The sequence below is a fragment of the Oncorhynchus nerka genome, linkage group LG20 (genome assembly GCF_034236695.1).
Source record: "Oncorhynchus nerka isolate Pitt River linkage group LG20, Oner_Uvic_2.0, whole genome shotgun sequence".
NCBI classification, from domain to species: Eukaryota; Metazoa; Chordata; class Actinopteri; order Salmoniformes; family Salmonidae; genus Oncorhynchus; species Oncorhynchus nerka.
The window spans coordinates 52,897,183-52,910,681 of NC_088415.1; the positions used below are offsets into that span (position 1 = coordinate 52,897,183).

The 13,499-nt window shown below is 45.7% G+C and overlaps 1 protein-coding gene across 2 annotated transcripts in view; it reads right to left on the reverse strand.

Moving 5' to 3' along the window:
- Positions 1-298: 298 nt before the first annotated feature.
- epha4b (eph receptor A4b) overlaps positions 299-13,499 on the reverse strand; it is a 184,283-nt gene continuing 171,082 nt past the window's right edge. The window contains exons 16-19 of one of the 2 annotated variants that reach the window (XM_065005586.1): positions 4,325-4,474; positions 3,871-4,064; positions 3,589-3,726; positions 299-3,378 (exon numbers count right to left, since the gene is read on the reverse strand). In XM_065005586.1, coding sequence (XP_064861658.1) covers positions 3,279-3,378; positions 3,589-3,726; positions 3,871-4,064; positions 4,325-4,474 — 582 coding nt within the window. In that variant the 3' untranslated portion in view covers positions 299-3,278. Of the gene's footprint in view, positions 3,379-3,588; positions 3,730-3,870; positions 4,065-4,324; positions 4,475-13,499 lie in introns of both variants that reach the window. The other variant, XM_065005585.1, reaches the window with a different exon arrangement.

Here is a 13,499-nt window from a genome sequence, read left to right on the forward strand (position 1 = left end):
AAGCTAAACCTAAATGGCACAAAGCCTGATTAAGCTTCAGCTTTACGTTTCCTCACAATAAAGGTGCCACGCATAGTCTTCCGTTATACCACCGACCCCTGGGAAATACTACAAGCTCAGGCATAGCCATTATTATACATTTGAGAGTGTGACCGTGTGTGCACGTCTCTGATGTGTGTGTGTGTGTGTGTGTGTGTGTGTGTGTGTGTGTGTGTGTGTGTGTGTGTGTGTGTGTGTGTGTGTGTGTGTGAGAGAGAGAGAGAGAGTAAAAGAAAAGTAAGACACCAAGAGCTTCAGGTGAGAAATAAAAAATATTAGCATATTTATTACAGCGACATGAAGGACTTTAGAATGAGTACACCCTTTGAACAAGCCTATAGAAATCTGCCATGATAAATATAATGGGCCAAGGGCAGGAAGGAAGAAAGACCAGGGAGAGCGAGAGAACAATCTCACAAGGAATCAGTCTGGGAACATGTAAATAACCGGCCTGGCTGTGGGGTAGAAGACTTCACCAACAATTATTTAGGATCAGCTTACTATTTCCATATCCTAACTTTAACTGTTAGACGGGGAACACAGAACTGACCTTTGAACAGTGCCAAGGGGAAACTTTATCCATCCACATGAAAGGACTCAGAGCCTGGCTAAGGTTCAAGGGTCGTGAGATATGGGTCAAAGGTTATGACGTCCGGTTGGGGAGTGATGGATTAGCTTACCAAACGAGGACAATTTCAAAGTGTAAAATTATGAGTACTGACAGACAGCTAACCTTCAACTGGTCACCACTGCTTTGCAATATTTTGCTGTTTTGAGTCTGAACGAACAGACGCAATATGCTGCTGTCATTTGTTGAATATTTGAATCTAATTGATGACACCGCAAAAGGCTTCTGGCAATTCAATCCATTCACTATAACGAATACATCATTTGTTGGTAACGCATCATTAATAGCCACCTTCAGAGACACATTGGAAAGACAAAGGTTAATTTAGCTGTTGAAATTTGCTCATCTCCATCATATGTGTCACACACGGTCACACTCTCGCATTGGAACACTTCAAATAGCTTTGGGATACGAAGGGAATAATTATAACTTCTCTCTGCTATACATTGACCAACGAGTTCAGACAAGTATACCAACAGGTCAGATTCCTAAACCAAAACAAACATGAAAAGTTTACTTTCTAATGTTTTTCAAATACAGCTTCCAATGAACTGGTGGTTGATTTACAGCAGCAGTATAGTTTTATGTATACTATTTTTTTTAAAGAACCATAACAGAGGTGATAACCGCCTGGGGCTTTTCAGTTAAAGAAAAAAAACAAGATATTTTCTGTGACGTCACCTCAGGGAAACAGATAAATACTATGTACAGATGTAGTCATAACTCCGCCTCTATGGGGGATCAGGGGAGGGGAGGAACGGAAAAGGAAAGGTAGCACAGTAAATAAGGCATCTAAAAGACGAGCGTCCTCAGGTCCACGGCCCGAGTGAAAACTGCACTCCCTGTCACCTGTCAATCAAAGGCTGAAACTTAATACCCATGCTACGTAAACGTACATTCCATAGGCCAGGTCATACGAATCACACGCTGCCTATCTCCCATGACCCGCCTCCGCAAGGGGAAAAAATGCCAGATTTCTCTCCTCCTTCAGAATAAAAGTACATCACCGTAATCATCATCGTCACCATTATTGTTACAAACATTCTAGAGTTTCAAATCAACTCTGTACATATTTTACAGTATGGTACAATGGTATATATGTTGGTGTGTTTGTGGTCCAGTCAGGTAGCAGAATAACACTATTATCATAAACATAACCAGATACAAACAGGGATTCAGTGGACATTGACGACCATATTCAATCAAAAGGGCCTAACTGGATTTCCTAGATAAGTCCAAAACTCCACCCTCCCCTCCCCAAAGTGAGAGGGCATGTTGGTTTTGATATGCCGTTGAATTTCCTTCGTTTCACATAGAAAACGTTGTTTTGTTGAGCACGGGACATTGATGTTTTTTCTCTCTCACTTATCCGGGAAATTAGGTTAGCAGGTTTGCTTGAATAGGACATTGGCTCTTGTAGATTTGGAAGCAGTTGGCATGACTGAACAGAGGTGGTTAGGACAAACCGTGAATGAACCCATGTTAATCGGAGGTGAAATGAGGCAAAAAAACATCACTCGGCACAGTCTACTCAAGTCAAGTCTACCTCACAATCAAGTTTGCCCAACGTTTCAGAGCAATACTAACTGTACATGGCACACCGTCTGCGAAACAGATACACATTCCACAACAGTGTCAACGTCACACATACAAGGTTATCTACTTCTCCGCTCTTCTTCTGTCACCAAAAGGTACAGCTTCTCCAACTGAGGCCAACCCTTGGAAGAAAATGTGCCAACACTGTATTGCCCTGCAGGTTTCTGACCCACGACGTCCTATACGTTGCTGCTCTAGGCTGTACTAAAATGAACTTACTCAAGTGAACTGTGTGCGTCTGGAAGCCCTATCTGTTCCTGGCCAAACGGAATGGAAGTCTTCTGAGACCATGAACAGACATCTCCATCTCGTCTTTTCACATCCCTCTATTTCTCCTACCTCCCTCACACATCCATGATACGTCGAAGAGCGTCCTGGGGGAGGGGCTTATAGGAAGAGGAGGGGCCTGGCAACACATGCACCAGGAAGGAACGTCCCACCTGCGTTGCCTGACCACTGATACAAACTTTACGTTCAGTTCTAGACTGGCAGACTGACACACAGCTCTTGTAAACATTTATCTATACATATACAATATCTCCTGGCACCATAAACTGTGTAGAAAATAAAAAACAGCTTATTGTAAAACGAAAAACAAAACAACCATAAAAACAACTGTACACTAAACTTCACAGACAGTGATGATAATTACAATCGAATTCATTTTTTATTTTTACCATTTTTGTTGTTCTTATTGATACGGTCAGAGACGTCTTGGATGTAGCCTGGTTGCTGAGGTTGCTGGGTTGCTAAGCCTCTAAGTGCGTGGACAGAAGCTGGAAGTGCCTACGCTATCAAAACATCCAGGACGGGTGGAATGGTGAAGCTGCGAAGAGGAAGTAAAGGAGCCGAGCGTCCATTACGGCTCCATCTAAGTGTCTTTGTATGGGGAAACCCAACCCAAGATGTCTATATTGGCTTAATCTCAGCGTGTCTCAGTGGTTAAACTCAAAGCAGAGCATCCATTTTGGCCCTCCCTCTCTCTCTCTCTCAGTGTGTCTCTATGGGGAAACTGTTATACTTGGACGTGGGTCCCCTGGGTCTGCAGGCTCTGGACACTGGAGAGGATCTTCTTCTGGTGACCCGCCAAAGTCACATCCATCTTAACGAGCTCACTACAGAAGAGGACAGAGCAAAAAGGGACTTAGAAAAATGAGAAACAGTAGCAACAACAGACTCCCCCTTTCCCCCTAGCTCTGCTGACTCCTACTCCCCTTTCCCTAACCCAAGTCAGCCCAGCCTCAGCTTAGCCCTGCTCAACCCCGCTTCAGCTCAGCCCAGCTCAGCCCTGCCCAGCTCAGTCCAGCCCAGCCCATGTCTCTCACCTGATGGTGATGTAGAGGACAGAGTCCAGGGTGACGTATCCAGCCCTGGAGAAGTTCTCCTTGTACTGGCCCATCTTGATGGCCTCTAGCCACTCTTCCACCGTACTCACACTAAACTCCGGAGTGGTTGGGTCTTCCCTGCTGGGCAAACAGGAGAGAATATACACATTCTTATCAGCATAGTTAAATATCCCAAACAGTCCAGATACTAGTTCTAATAGTTTATTCTGGATCTGACAGTGTGTGCCTGAAGACTGAGTTTTTTGACCCATTGTAACTCACCACACTGAGCTGTTGGCCAGCTCTCGGAGTCTGGCTGGGTTTCTGATCAGCTTGTCCAGGGTGGTGACGATCTGGCCAAACTTGGGCCGTTCGCTGCGGCCCTTCTCCCAGCAGTCCAACATCAGCTGGTGGAGGACAACAGGACAGTCCATAGGGGCCGGGAGACGGTATCCCTCATCTATCGCTTTTATCACCTGGAAATAGGGGAGGAGAGAGAGAGAGAGAGAGAGAGAGAGAGAGAGAGAGAGAGAGAGAGAGAGAGAGGGTCGGATTAGATAGACCCTAGTCAATCACAAAAATTGTCATCATAATAATTTGAATCCACCGAGGATGGGAGAGAAAGCCAACTGAGTCCGCCTAGCTTCCGCACAAAACCAGCCATCAATAGCGAATCATCTATTAACATATACCATATCAGCTATACACTGTGCTTTATTATAATGAAACAACTCACATCCTGGTTGGACATCTCCCAGTAGGGTCTCTCTCCGTATGAGACCACCTCCCACATGACGATGCCGTAGCTCCACACGTCACTGGCTGACGTGAACTTCCTGTAGGCAATGGCCTCTGGAGACGTCCATCGGATGGGGATCTTCCCTCCCTGGAAGTGTTAATAACAGGTTTGTACATGGTTAACAGTACATGTAGAAAGGGTTAATAACAGGTTTGTAAATGGTTAACAGTACATGTAGAAAGGGTTAATAACAGGTTTGTAAATGGTTAACAGTACATGTAGAAAGGGTTAATAACAGGTTTGTAAATGGTTAACAGTACATGTAGAAAGGGTTAATAACAGGTTTGTAAATGGTTAACAGTATATGTAGAAAGGGTTAATAACAGGTTTGTAAATGGTTAACAGTACATGTAGAAAGGGTTAATAACAGGTTTGTAAATGGTTAACAGTACATGTAGAAAGGGTTAATAACAGGTTTGTAAATGGTTAACAGTACATGTAGAAAGGGTTAATAAAACATCTACTTGGAAGGTTAATACAGGATTTACAAACTACTACTATTCATGACTGTCTGCATTGGCAATATGTACCAACTCATTGAATTCTATTGAAAGAGAGAGGGGAACAAGCCCTGTTGTGGGTGCGTAGGTAGGAAAGCTCAAAGAACTGCACGGAAACACAGAACCGAGTAGTCATAGGGATGTACCTCATTATATTCATTGATTAAAACACAAACCCAAAGCATTTCTTTCTATTCGCACAATAACAGGGACCACAGTAGAGCTTTGACTTCACTCCTCCATCTGTCCTCTTTCACAAGCCTTTCACAAGCCTTTCCCTTTGTTGTTCAGGAGGAAAATAAGGATCAAAGGAGTGTATATGGAGTAGGCATAGCAGAAAACAGGCTTTTAAAAGGCATTGGGACTGACTGTGTATAAGGAGGACAGAGGAGACGCCATTAAGATGCCTGGTTGGCTCTCTACACAGATCACACCAGTCTTAACATGCTGCTACTGCTGAACTCCTTCTAGTCCCAGCTCTCTGGTCAAAGTCAAATGAAAGAGACAAAGTAAGCAGTCACCCCCCCTTTCCTTTTCTATCTCCCCTGCTACCCCCCCCCCCCCTGTTCATCTTACTCCACTCTTTCTCTCTGTCTCTCTTTCTCTATCTTCCCTCTCCATCCCCTCCATCCCCTCCCTCCCTCTCGCTCTCTCTCTCTCTCTGCATCTTTCCTTCTCCCCTACCCCCTCCCTCTCCTCTATCCCTCCTTCCCTCTATGGCCTATAGATGTATGTGTGTGAGTCTCCTGACACTTCTGACTGTGTGTGTAGATGTACAGTACCTACCAGCGAGCGACTGACACATTGGTTGAGTAATTATAGATCTCTAAACTTCAATTTTTTAATCCAAGATTTTAGACAAAGTTTTTTTTCAAGCAATTTGTGGCTTATTTGAGTATAAACAACTTATTTGAAAAATTCCAGTCGGGCTTCCACTCATTTTACAGCATCGAAACTGCTTTATTTAAAGTCAGTAATGACCTTCTGTTGGCTGCCGATGCCGGTGAATGCTCCATTCTAGTTATTTTAGAACTCAGTGCAGCATTTGATACTATTGATCAGAACATCCTTGCTGACGGGCTGGAAAGGTGAGTGGGAATCTCCGGCGTTGCCCTCGACTGGTTCGGGTCATATCTATGTAGCATACGTTTCTCAATGAGCATGCATGGGTGGTTCAGCATCATCCCCAGCATCAATTCACTATGGTGTCCCTCAGGGGTCAATTCTGGGCCCCATCCTTTTTTCCCTCTACATGCTTCCCTTTGGTAACGTCATCCGCAATCATAACATTCAGTTTCACTGCTATGCAGATGACACGCAGCTTTTTTTTACCAATCTGACCGAGTGACCAAGCTAGCATAGCTACCTTTCACAAGTGTCTTACTGACATCAAATGTTGGATGTCTGACCAATTTCTCCAGCTCAATGATAAGAAATCAGAGGTTAATTTATTTGGCACCCACCTTGCTAGAACCCATATTGTAAATAACCTTGGATATTTGTCCACCAATGTAAAGTCTACGGACAGAAACCTTGGCAACTTCATTGACCCTGACCTAAACCTCTAGCTGCATGGAAAAAAGGTTGTCCAGTCCTGCTTTAATCATCTAAGAAATATAGCTAGTCTTGTAAGGTTCTGCTTTTCTTTTCTTAAATCAACCTTGTGTTCTTTTTCTTTGTGTTCTGGAACGTAGCCCTGTTTCTTTGTGTTCTGGAACGTAGCCCTGTTTCTTTGTGTTCTTGAACGTAGCCCTGTTTCTTTGTGTTCTGGAACGTAGCCCTGTTTCTTTGTGTTCTGGAACGTAGCCCTGTCTTTCATTTTTGTTCATTGATTTCACCTGTGTTTGTTTCTCACCTGGTCTCATCAGCTCCCTATTTAGTTCAGGTGATTCTGTTTGTATGGTTGTGAGGTATCGTTTGATTTTGACTGCCTACCTGTGTTTGACCATTGCCTGCCTGTGACCATGATCTACCACGCTCTGCACGTGAATCTACACCTTTTTCTCCATGGGGATTCACATCAGAATACCTCGCCTAAAAACGGAATGGATTCAGTGGAGCTACAGCGGCGGCTAACCCAGCAAGAGGAGCTTATGGAGGAAATTTGCCATTGTCACGTTCTGTCCATCGTTCGTATGTGTTTTCCTTGTTTTAGTGTTGGTCAGGACGTGAGCTGGGTGGGCATTCTATGTTGTGTCTGGTTTGTCTATTTCTATGTTTGGCCTGATATGGTTCTCAATCAGAGGCAGGTGTTAGTCATTGTCTCTGATTGGGAACCATATTTAGGTAGCCTGTTTTGTGTTGGGTTTTGTGGGTGATTGTTCCTGTCTCTGTGTTTGCACCAGATAGGACTGTTTAGGTTTTCACTGTTCTTGTTTTGTATAGTCTGTTCATGTATAGTCGTCTTTAGGGGTCGTACTCTGCAGGGTCGTACTCTGCGGATGTTGTAGAGCATGAACCTACAGGAACGGGCCACCGCCTTGATGTTAGTTGAGAACGACAGGGTGTTGTCCAGGATCGCGCTAAGAACCTTGGCGTGATCCTGGACAACACCCTGTCGTTCTCAACTAACATCAAGGCGGTGGCCCGTTCCTGTAGGTTCCTGCTCTACAACATCCGCAGAGTACGACCCTGCCTCACACAGGAAGCGGCGCAGGTCCTAATCCAGGCACTTGTCATCTCCCGTCTGGATTACTGCAACTCGCTGTTGGCTGGGCTCCCTGCCTGTGCCATTAAACCCCTACAACTCATCCAGAACGCCTTCCCAAGTTCTCTCACGTCACCCCGCTCCTCCGCTCTCTCCACTGGCTTCCAGTTGAAGCTCGCATCCGCTACAAGACCATGGTGCTTGCCTACGGAGCTGTGAGGGGAACGGCACCTCAGTACCTCCAGGCTCTGATCAGGCCCTACACCCAAACAAGGGCACTGCGTTCATCCACCTCTGGCCTGCTCGCCTCCCTACCACTGAGGAAGTACAGTTCCCGCTCAGCCCAGTCAAAACTGCTCTGGCCCCCCAATGGTGGAACAAACTCCCTCACGACGCCAGGACAGCGGAGTCAATCACCACCTTCCGGAGACACCTGAAACCCCACCTCTTTAAGGAATACCTAGGATAGGATAAAGTAATCCTTCTCACCCCCCCCCCCCCCCTTAAAAGACTTAGATGCACTATTGTAAAGTGGCTGTTCCACTGGATGTCATAAGGTGAAAGCACCAATTTGTAAGTCGCTCTGGATAAGAGCGTCTGCTAAATGACTTAAATGTAAATGTAAATGTTTATTAAAAACATGAATAACCACCACGCTGCATTTTGGTCCGCCTCTCTTTCACCAGAAAACCCTTACAGCCATCTTCTCCGCCAGCCTATCCCTCTCCTCCGATGCCAGGTATCGTAACCCTTAGCCCTCCTTCATTCATACCCATGCCTGGAAAATATGACGGTTTGCCAGGGAAATGTCAGGGATTTCTGATGCAATAGGGCAAATACATTGAGCACAACATCACTAACTTCGCCACCGACAACAGCAGGGTGGATTTTTGTTGGGTCTCTACTCACAGGCAAAGCCCTGAGCCACCGCCATATGGACTGCCAACAGCACAGAACTCGGATCTGAGACCCATTTCCACACACTCTTCAAAGAGGTATTCGATCACTCTCCCTCCAGTCGTCCTATAGGAGACCTCCTCATAGAACTTCAACAAGGACGTAATTTAGTTGCCGAGTATGCCCTCGAGTTCCACCCCATGGCTGCAGGGAGTGGATGGAATGAGGCTGCTTCTTGACTTACCGTCTACCGAAGAGGGCTCAACAGGGAACTTCAGGTGGAGCTGGCCTGTAGAGGTGACCTTCAGGTTTTAAGTCAATGCATTTGTATCTCCATCGACCACCTCATCACCAACCGCTGAAGAACTCTGCCACCCAGGAACCCGAAACATTCTCTTCACGTTACTCCATCCGAGTCTTCCAGAACCCATGTAGTTGGGCCGTGCTCCTCTCCCGTGTATTGAACGGTAAAAGCGGATCCAAAAAGGGCTCTGCCTATACTGTGGAGCGAAAGATCGTCTACTCAGCCATTGGGCACAGGATTCATCACGCCCCTGACACAGAGCGTCACCCTCCAGATTGGAGTCTTCCACACCGAAACCATTCAACTCATGGAACTCTCATCCCCCAAACAGCGACTCATCCTTGGACACCCCTAGCTTTGTCATCTCGACCCTGCCATCTCGTGGCAACAAGGTGAACTACTGTCCTGGTCTTCTACCTGCTTCACCAGTTGTCTCAGCCTACTCTGCAGAGCCACCACCATTGAGGACTGCCTCTGCATTGCCTCCCACTATACCATCTGAATTCGCCCAGTATAGCAATGTCTTCAGCAAAACCAAGGCCTCCACTCTGCCACCACATCGCCCAGGAGACTGTGCTATTGATTTACTCCTTGGAGTGTCCCCACCGAAGGGCCGTGTTTACCCCTATCTTTCCCAGAAAATGAGACAATGAAGAACAACATTGATGAATCACTCAAACGGTTTCATTCGTCATTCTTCTTCCCTGGCTGCGTCGGAAAAACGGACAGTGGTCTCCGTCCATGTATTGATTATCATTCCCTGAATGACGTCATGGTCAATAACCGTTTCCCTCGTCCTCTGATCCCAGCGACCTTTGAACAAGTGGGCTGCGCCAACATCTATACTGAACTCGACCTGTGAAGTGCATATAACCTTGTCCGTATATGTGAAGGCAACGCATGGAAGACGGCCATTATCACCACTCGAGGGCACTACGAACACCTGGTCATGCCTTACGAACGCCTCTGCCGTCTTCCAATCCTTTATGAACGAGGTTTTCCAGGATATGATCAACCGCTTTCTTATCGTCTGCATTGATAACATCCTGATTTACTCCAACTCCTTGAAGGAACACATACAGCAGGTGCAAAAGGTTCTTCAACGGCTCCTTGACCATAACCTTTATGTGAAGACTGAAAAGAGTGCCTTCCATGTAACCTCTGTAAGCTTCGTACTGACACCTGGAGGGGTCAGCATGGATGGGAACAAAGTCCCCACCATCAGTAACTGGCCCAAACCCACCACCGTTAAGGAACTCCAACGTTTCATTGGGTTCTCCAACTACTATCGCCAGTTCATTCGGAACTTCAGTTCTACAGCCGCTCCCCTCACTGCCCTTACCAGCCAAAAGACCCAGACCCTTCAATGGACTGATACCACCCTGACTGGGTTCAACAACTGGGAACGCCTCTTCACCTCAGCTCCTGTCCTTTGCCAACCTGATCCGTCCCTTCCTTTCACCATGGAGGTGGATGCCTCCGAAGTAGGAGCCATACTCTCTCAGCGGGTGGGAACACCTCCCAAATCACATCCCCGTGCCTTCTTCTCCAAGACGTTATCCCCTGCTGAGAGGAATTACGATGTGGGGAACATAGAACTCCTCGCCATCAAGCTGGCCCTTGAGTGGCGGCACTGGTTGGAGGGCGCACCACATCCCTTTCTCATCCTAACAGATCATCATAATCTGGAATATTTCAGAGGGGCTAAGAGGTTCAACTCCAGACAAGCCCGCTGGGCTCTTCTTCACACGCTTCCATTTCCATGTTACATACATCCCTGGAAGGAAAAATGTAAAAGCTGATGCTCTCTCCCACCAGTTTGACCTTTCGACCATTCTTCCTTCCTCTTACATTATGGGACCGGTACAGTGGGAGGTTCACTCTGCAATACAAGAAGCCCTTACCTCAGACCCAGCTCCTCCTGAGACACCAGCTGGGAGGAGTTACGTACCAGCAGCTGTTAGACCCCAACTAAATGCAATGGTGTCACACGTCCTTGGGGTCAGGACATCCGGGCATTACATGAACCACCGAACATCTAGCCCGGAATTTCTGGTAGTCCTCACTGGCATCCGACGTAAGGAATTGCGTACTCTCCTGTCCAGTCTGCACCCAAATCCCTCGTCATCTCCCCTCCGGGAAGCTTCAACCTTTGCCAATCCCTCACAGACCCTGGTCCCACATAGCTGTTGACTTCATCACAGACCTTCCTGAATCCTCTGGTAACACCACCATCCTTATCATAGCAGACCGTTTATCAAAAATGTGTTGTCTGGTTCCTCTTCCTCATCTACCTAACACCATGGAATTGGCGGGGTGTATGTTCCAGCAGATGAGCTGTCTGTATGGGATTCCGGAGGACATCGTCTCTGACCACAGGCCCCAGTTTGTCTTCCGGGTGTGGCGAGCCTTCTGCGACCGACTGGGGGTCACCCTCAGCCTCTCCTCCAGGTACCACCCCCAGACCAACGGGCAGACAGAACACCTGAACAAAGTAATAGGGAAGTACCACCGCCAACAATGTTCTGCCTCTCCACACGACTGGAGTCTGTATATGGCCTGGGCCGAATACACTCAGAACTCACTCATGCACTAATCCCTCCACCTTACTCCATTTCAGTGGGTCCTTGGTTACCAATCCCCCATGTTTCCTTGGGAGGCGGAGCCTAGTACTGTCCCAGCTGTCGACGACTGGTTTCGGCGTAGTGAGCGGGTATGAGAGAAAGTATTCACACCCCTTCACTTTTTCCACATTTTCTTGTGTTACAGCTTGATTATTACAACTGATTAAATTTAGATTTTGTGTCACTGATCTACACATAATACCGCATAATGTCAAAGTGAAATTCTGTTTGTAGAACATTTTAGAAATGAATAAATATCAAGCTGAAATGTCAAGTATTCAACCCCTTTGTTGTGCCACGCTTTACTTAAATTCAGGAGTAAAATTGTGCTTAACAAATCGCATGATAAATCGCATGGACTCCTTCCATATTCAATAATAGTGGTTATTAACATAATTTTTTAATGACTACCCCATCTCTGTACCCCCACTCATACAAGTATCTGTAAGGTCTCTCAATCGAGTAGTGAATTTCAAGCACAGATTCAACCACAAAGACCAAGAAAGTTTTTCAATGCAAAGAAGGGTACCTATAAAAAAAAATGTACGCAGACATTGAATATCCCTTTGAGCACGATGAAGATTCTAATTACACTAAGGATGTTGTAGCACTATACCCAGTCACTACAAACATACAGGCGTCCTTCCTAACCCAGTTGCCAGAGAGGAAGGAAACCACTCAGGTATTTCACCATGAGGCGAATGGTGACTTTAAAACAGTTACAGAGTTTAATTGCTGTGATATGAGAACAGAGGATGGATCAACTACATTATAGTTACTCCACAAAAGAAGGAAGCCTGCACTGAATACAAATATTTGAAAACATGCATCCTGTTTGCAACAAGGCACTAAAGTTATACTGCAAAAAATGAGGCAAAGCAATTCACTGTTTGTCCTGAAAAGTGTTATGTTTGGGGCAACTCCAATACAACACATTACTGAGTACCACTCTCCATATTTTCAAGCATAGCATGCTAGCAATCATAAAGGACTGGGGAGTTTTTTTAAGGATAAAAAGTCAACAGAATGGAGTTAAGCACAGGCAAAATCCTAGAAAAGCTGTTTCAATCTGCTTTCAACCAGACACTGGGAGATGAATTCATCTTTCAGCACAGCAATAACCTAAAACACAAGGCCAAATCTACACTGGAGTTGCTTACCAAGAAGACAGTGAATGTGGCCAAGATTTATTTTTGACTTGAAAACGGTTGTCTAGCAATAATCAACAGCCAAGAAGACAGTAAACCTACTTGAAAATGTACGGCATGAAAATGACCAACAACCAATTTGACAGAGCTGGAGCATTTTTGAAAATAATAAATGGGCAAATTTTGCCAAATTCAGGTGTAGAAAGCGTTTAAGAGACTTACCCAGAATGATGCTGCCAAAGGTGCTTCAACAAAGTATTTATTCAAGGGTGTGAATATTTATGTCCATTTAATATTTCTGTATTTCATGTTCAATACATTTGCTAACATTTATAAAAAGACGTTTTTACTTTGTTATTATGGGGTATGGTGTGTAGATGGGTGAGATAATTATAGACATTTAATCCATTTTGAATTCAGGCTGTAACACAACAAAATGTGGAATAAATCAAGGGTTATGAATAGTTTCCGAAGGCACTGTAGCTAGATCTATGCGCTTATCCGGTCCTTCTATATCTTTGTGATGTGCCAAGGAGGTAAGGGGTCGCTCTGGCATTGGGCATTAGTATAATCTTCCTCGTTTTATCTCTGGGGCATGAGGGGCGAGGAGTAGGGGAGTGAACAGTGAGCTAGAGAGGTGAGAAAAACAGAAGCTTCTTCTCTGACAAACCCGCAATTATCCCAATGGGAGGACAAGGGGCACTGTTAGACTAACAGAGATTGACAGGCTCTTTCACACAGGATTTCTCAATCTACCGCTCTCTCTTTCTCTCACAAAAGGAGGAAGGGAGTAAGGGGCAATAGGAAGGGAAGGAGTGAGGTGGGGAAAATGGAAAGTAGAGAGGTGAAAAGGGGACATGCTGGTGAGAGGAGTAAGGGGGGGTGAGGGTTGAGGTGAAGAAGGGTATGAGAGAGGTGAGAGAAGAAATGCATTTTCTCAGACAAACCTGCAATTACCGCATACTGGGACGACAGGGGCACTGACATGGACT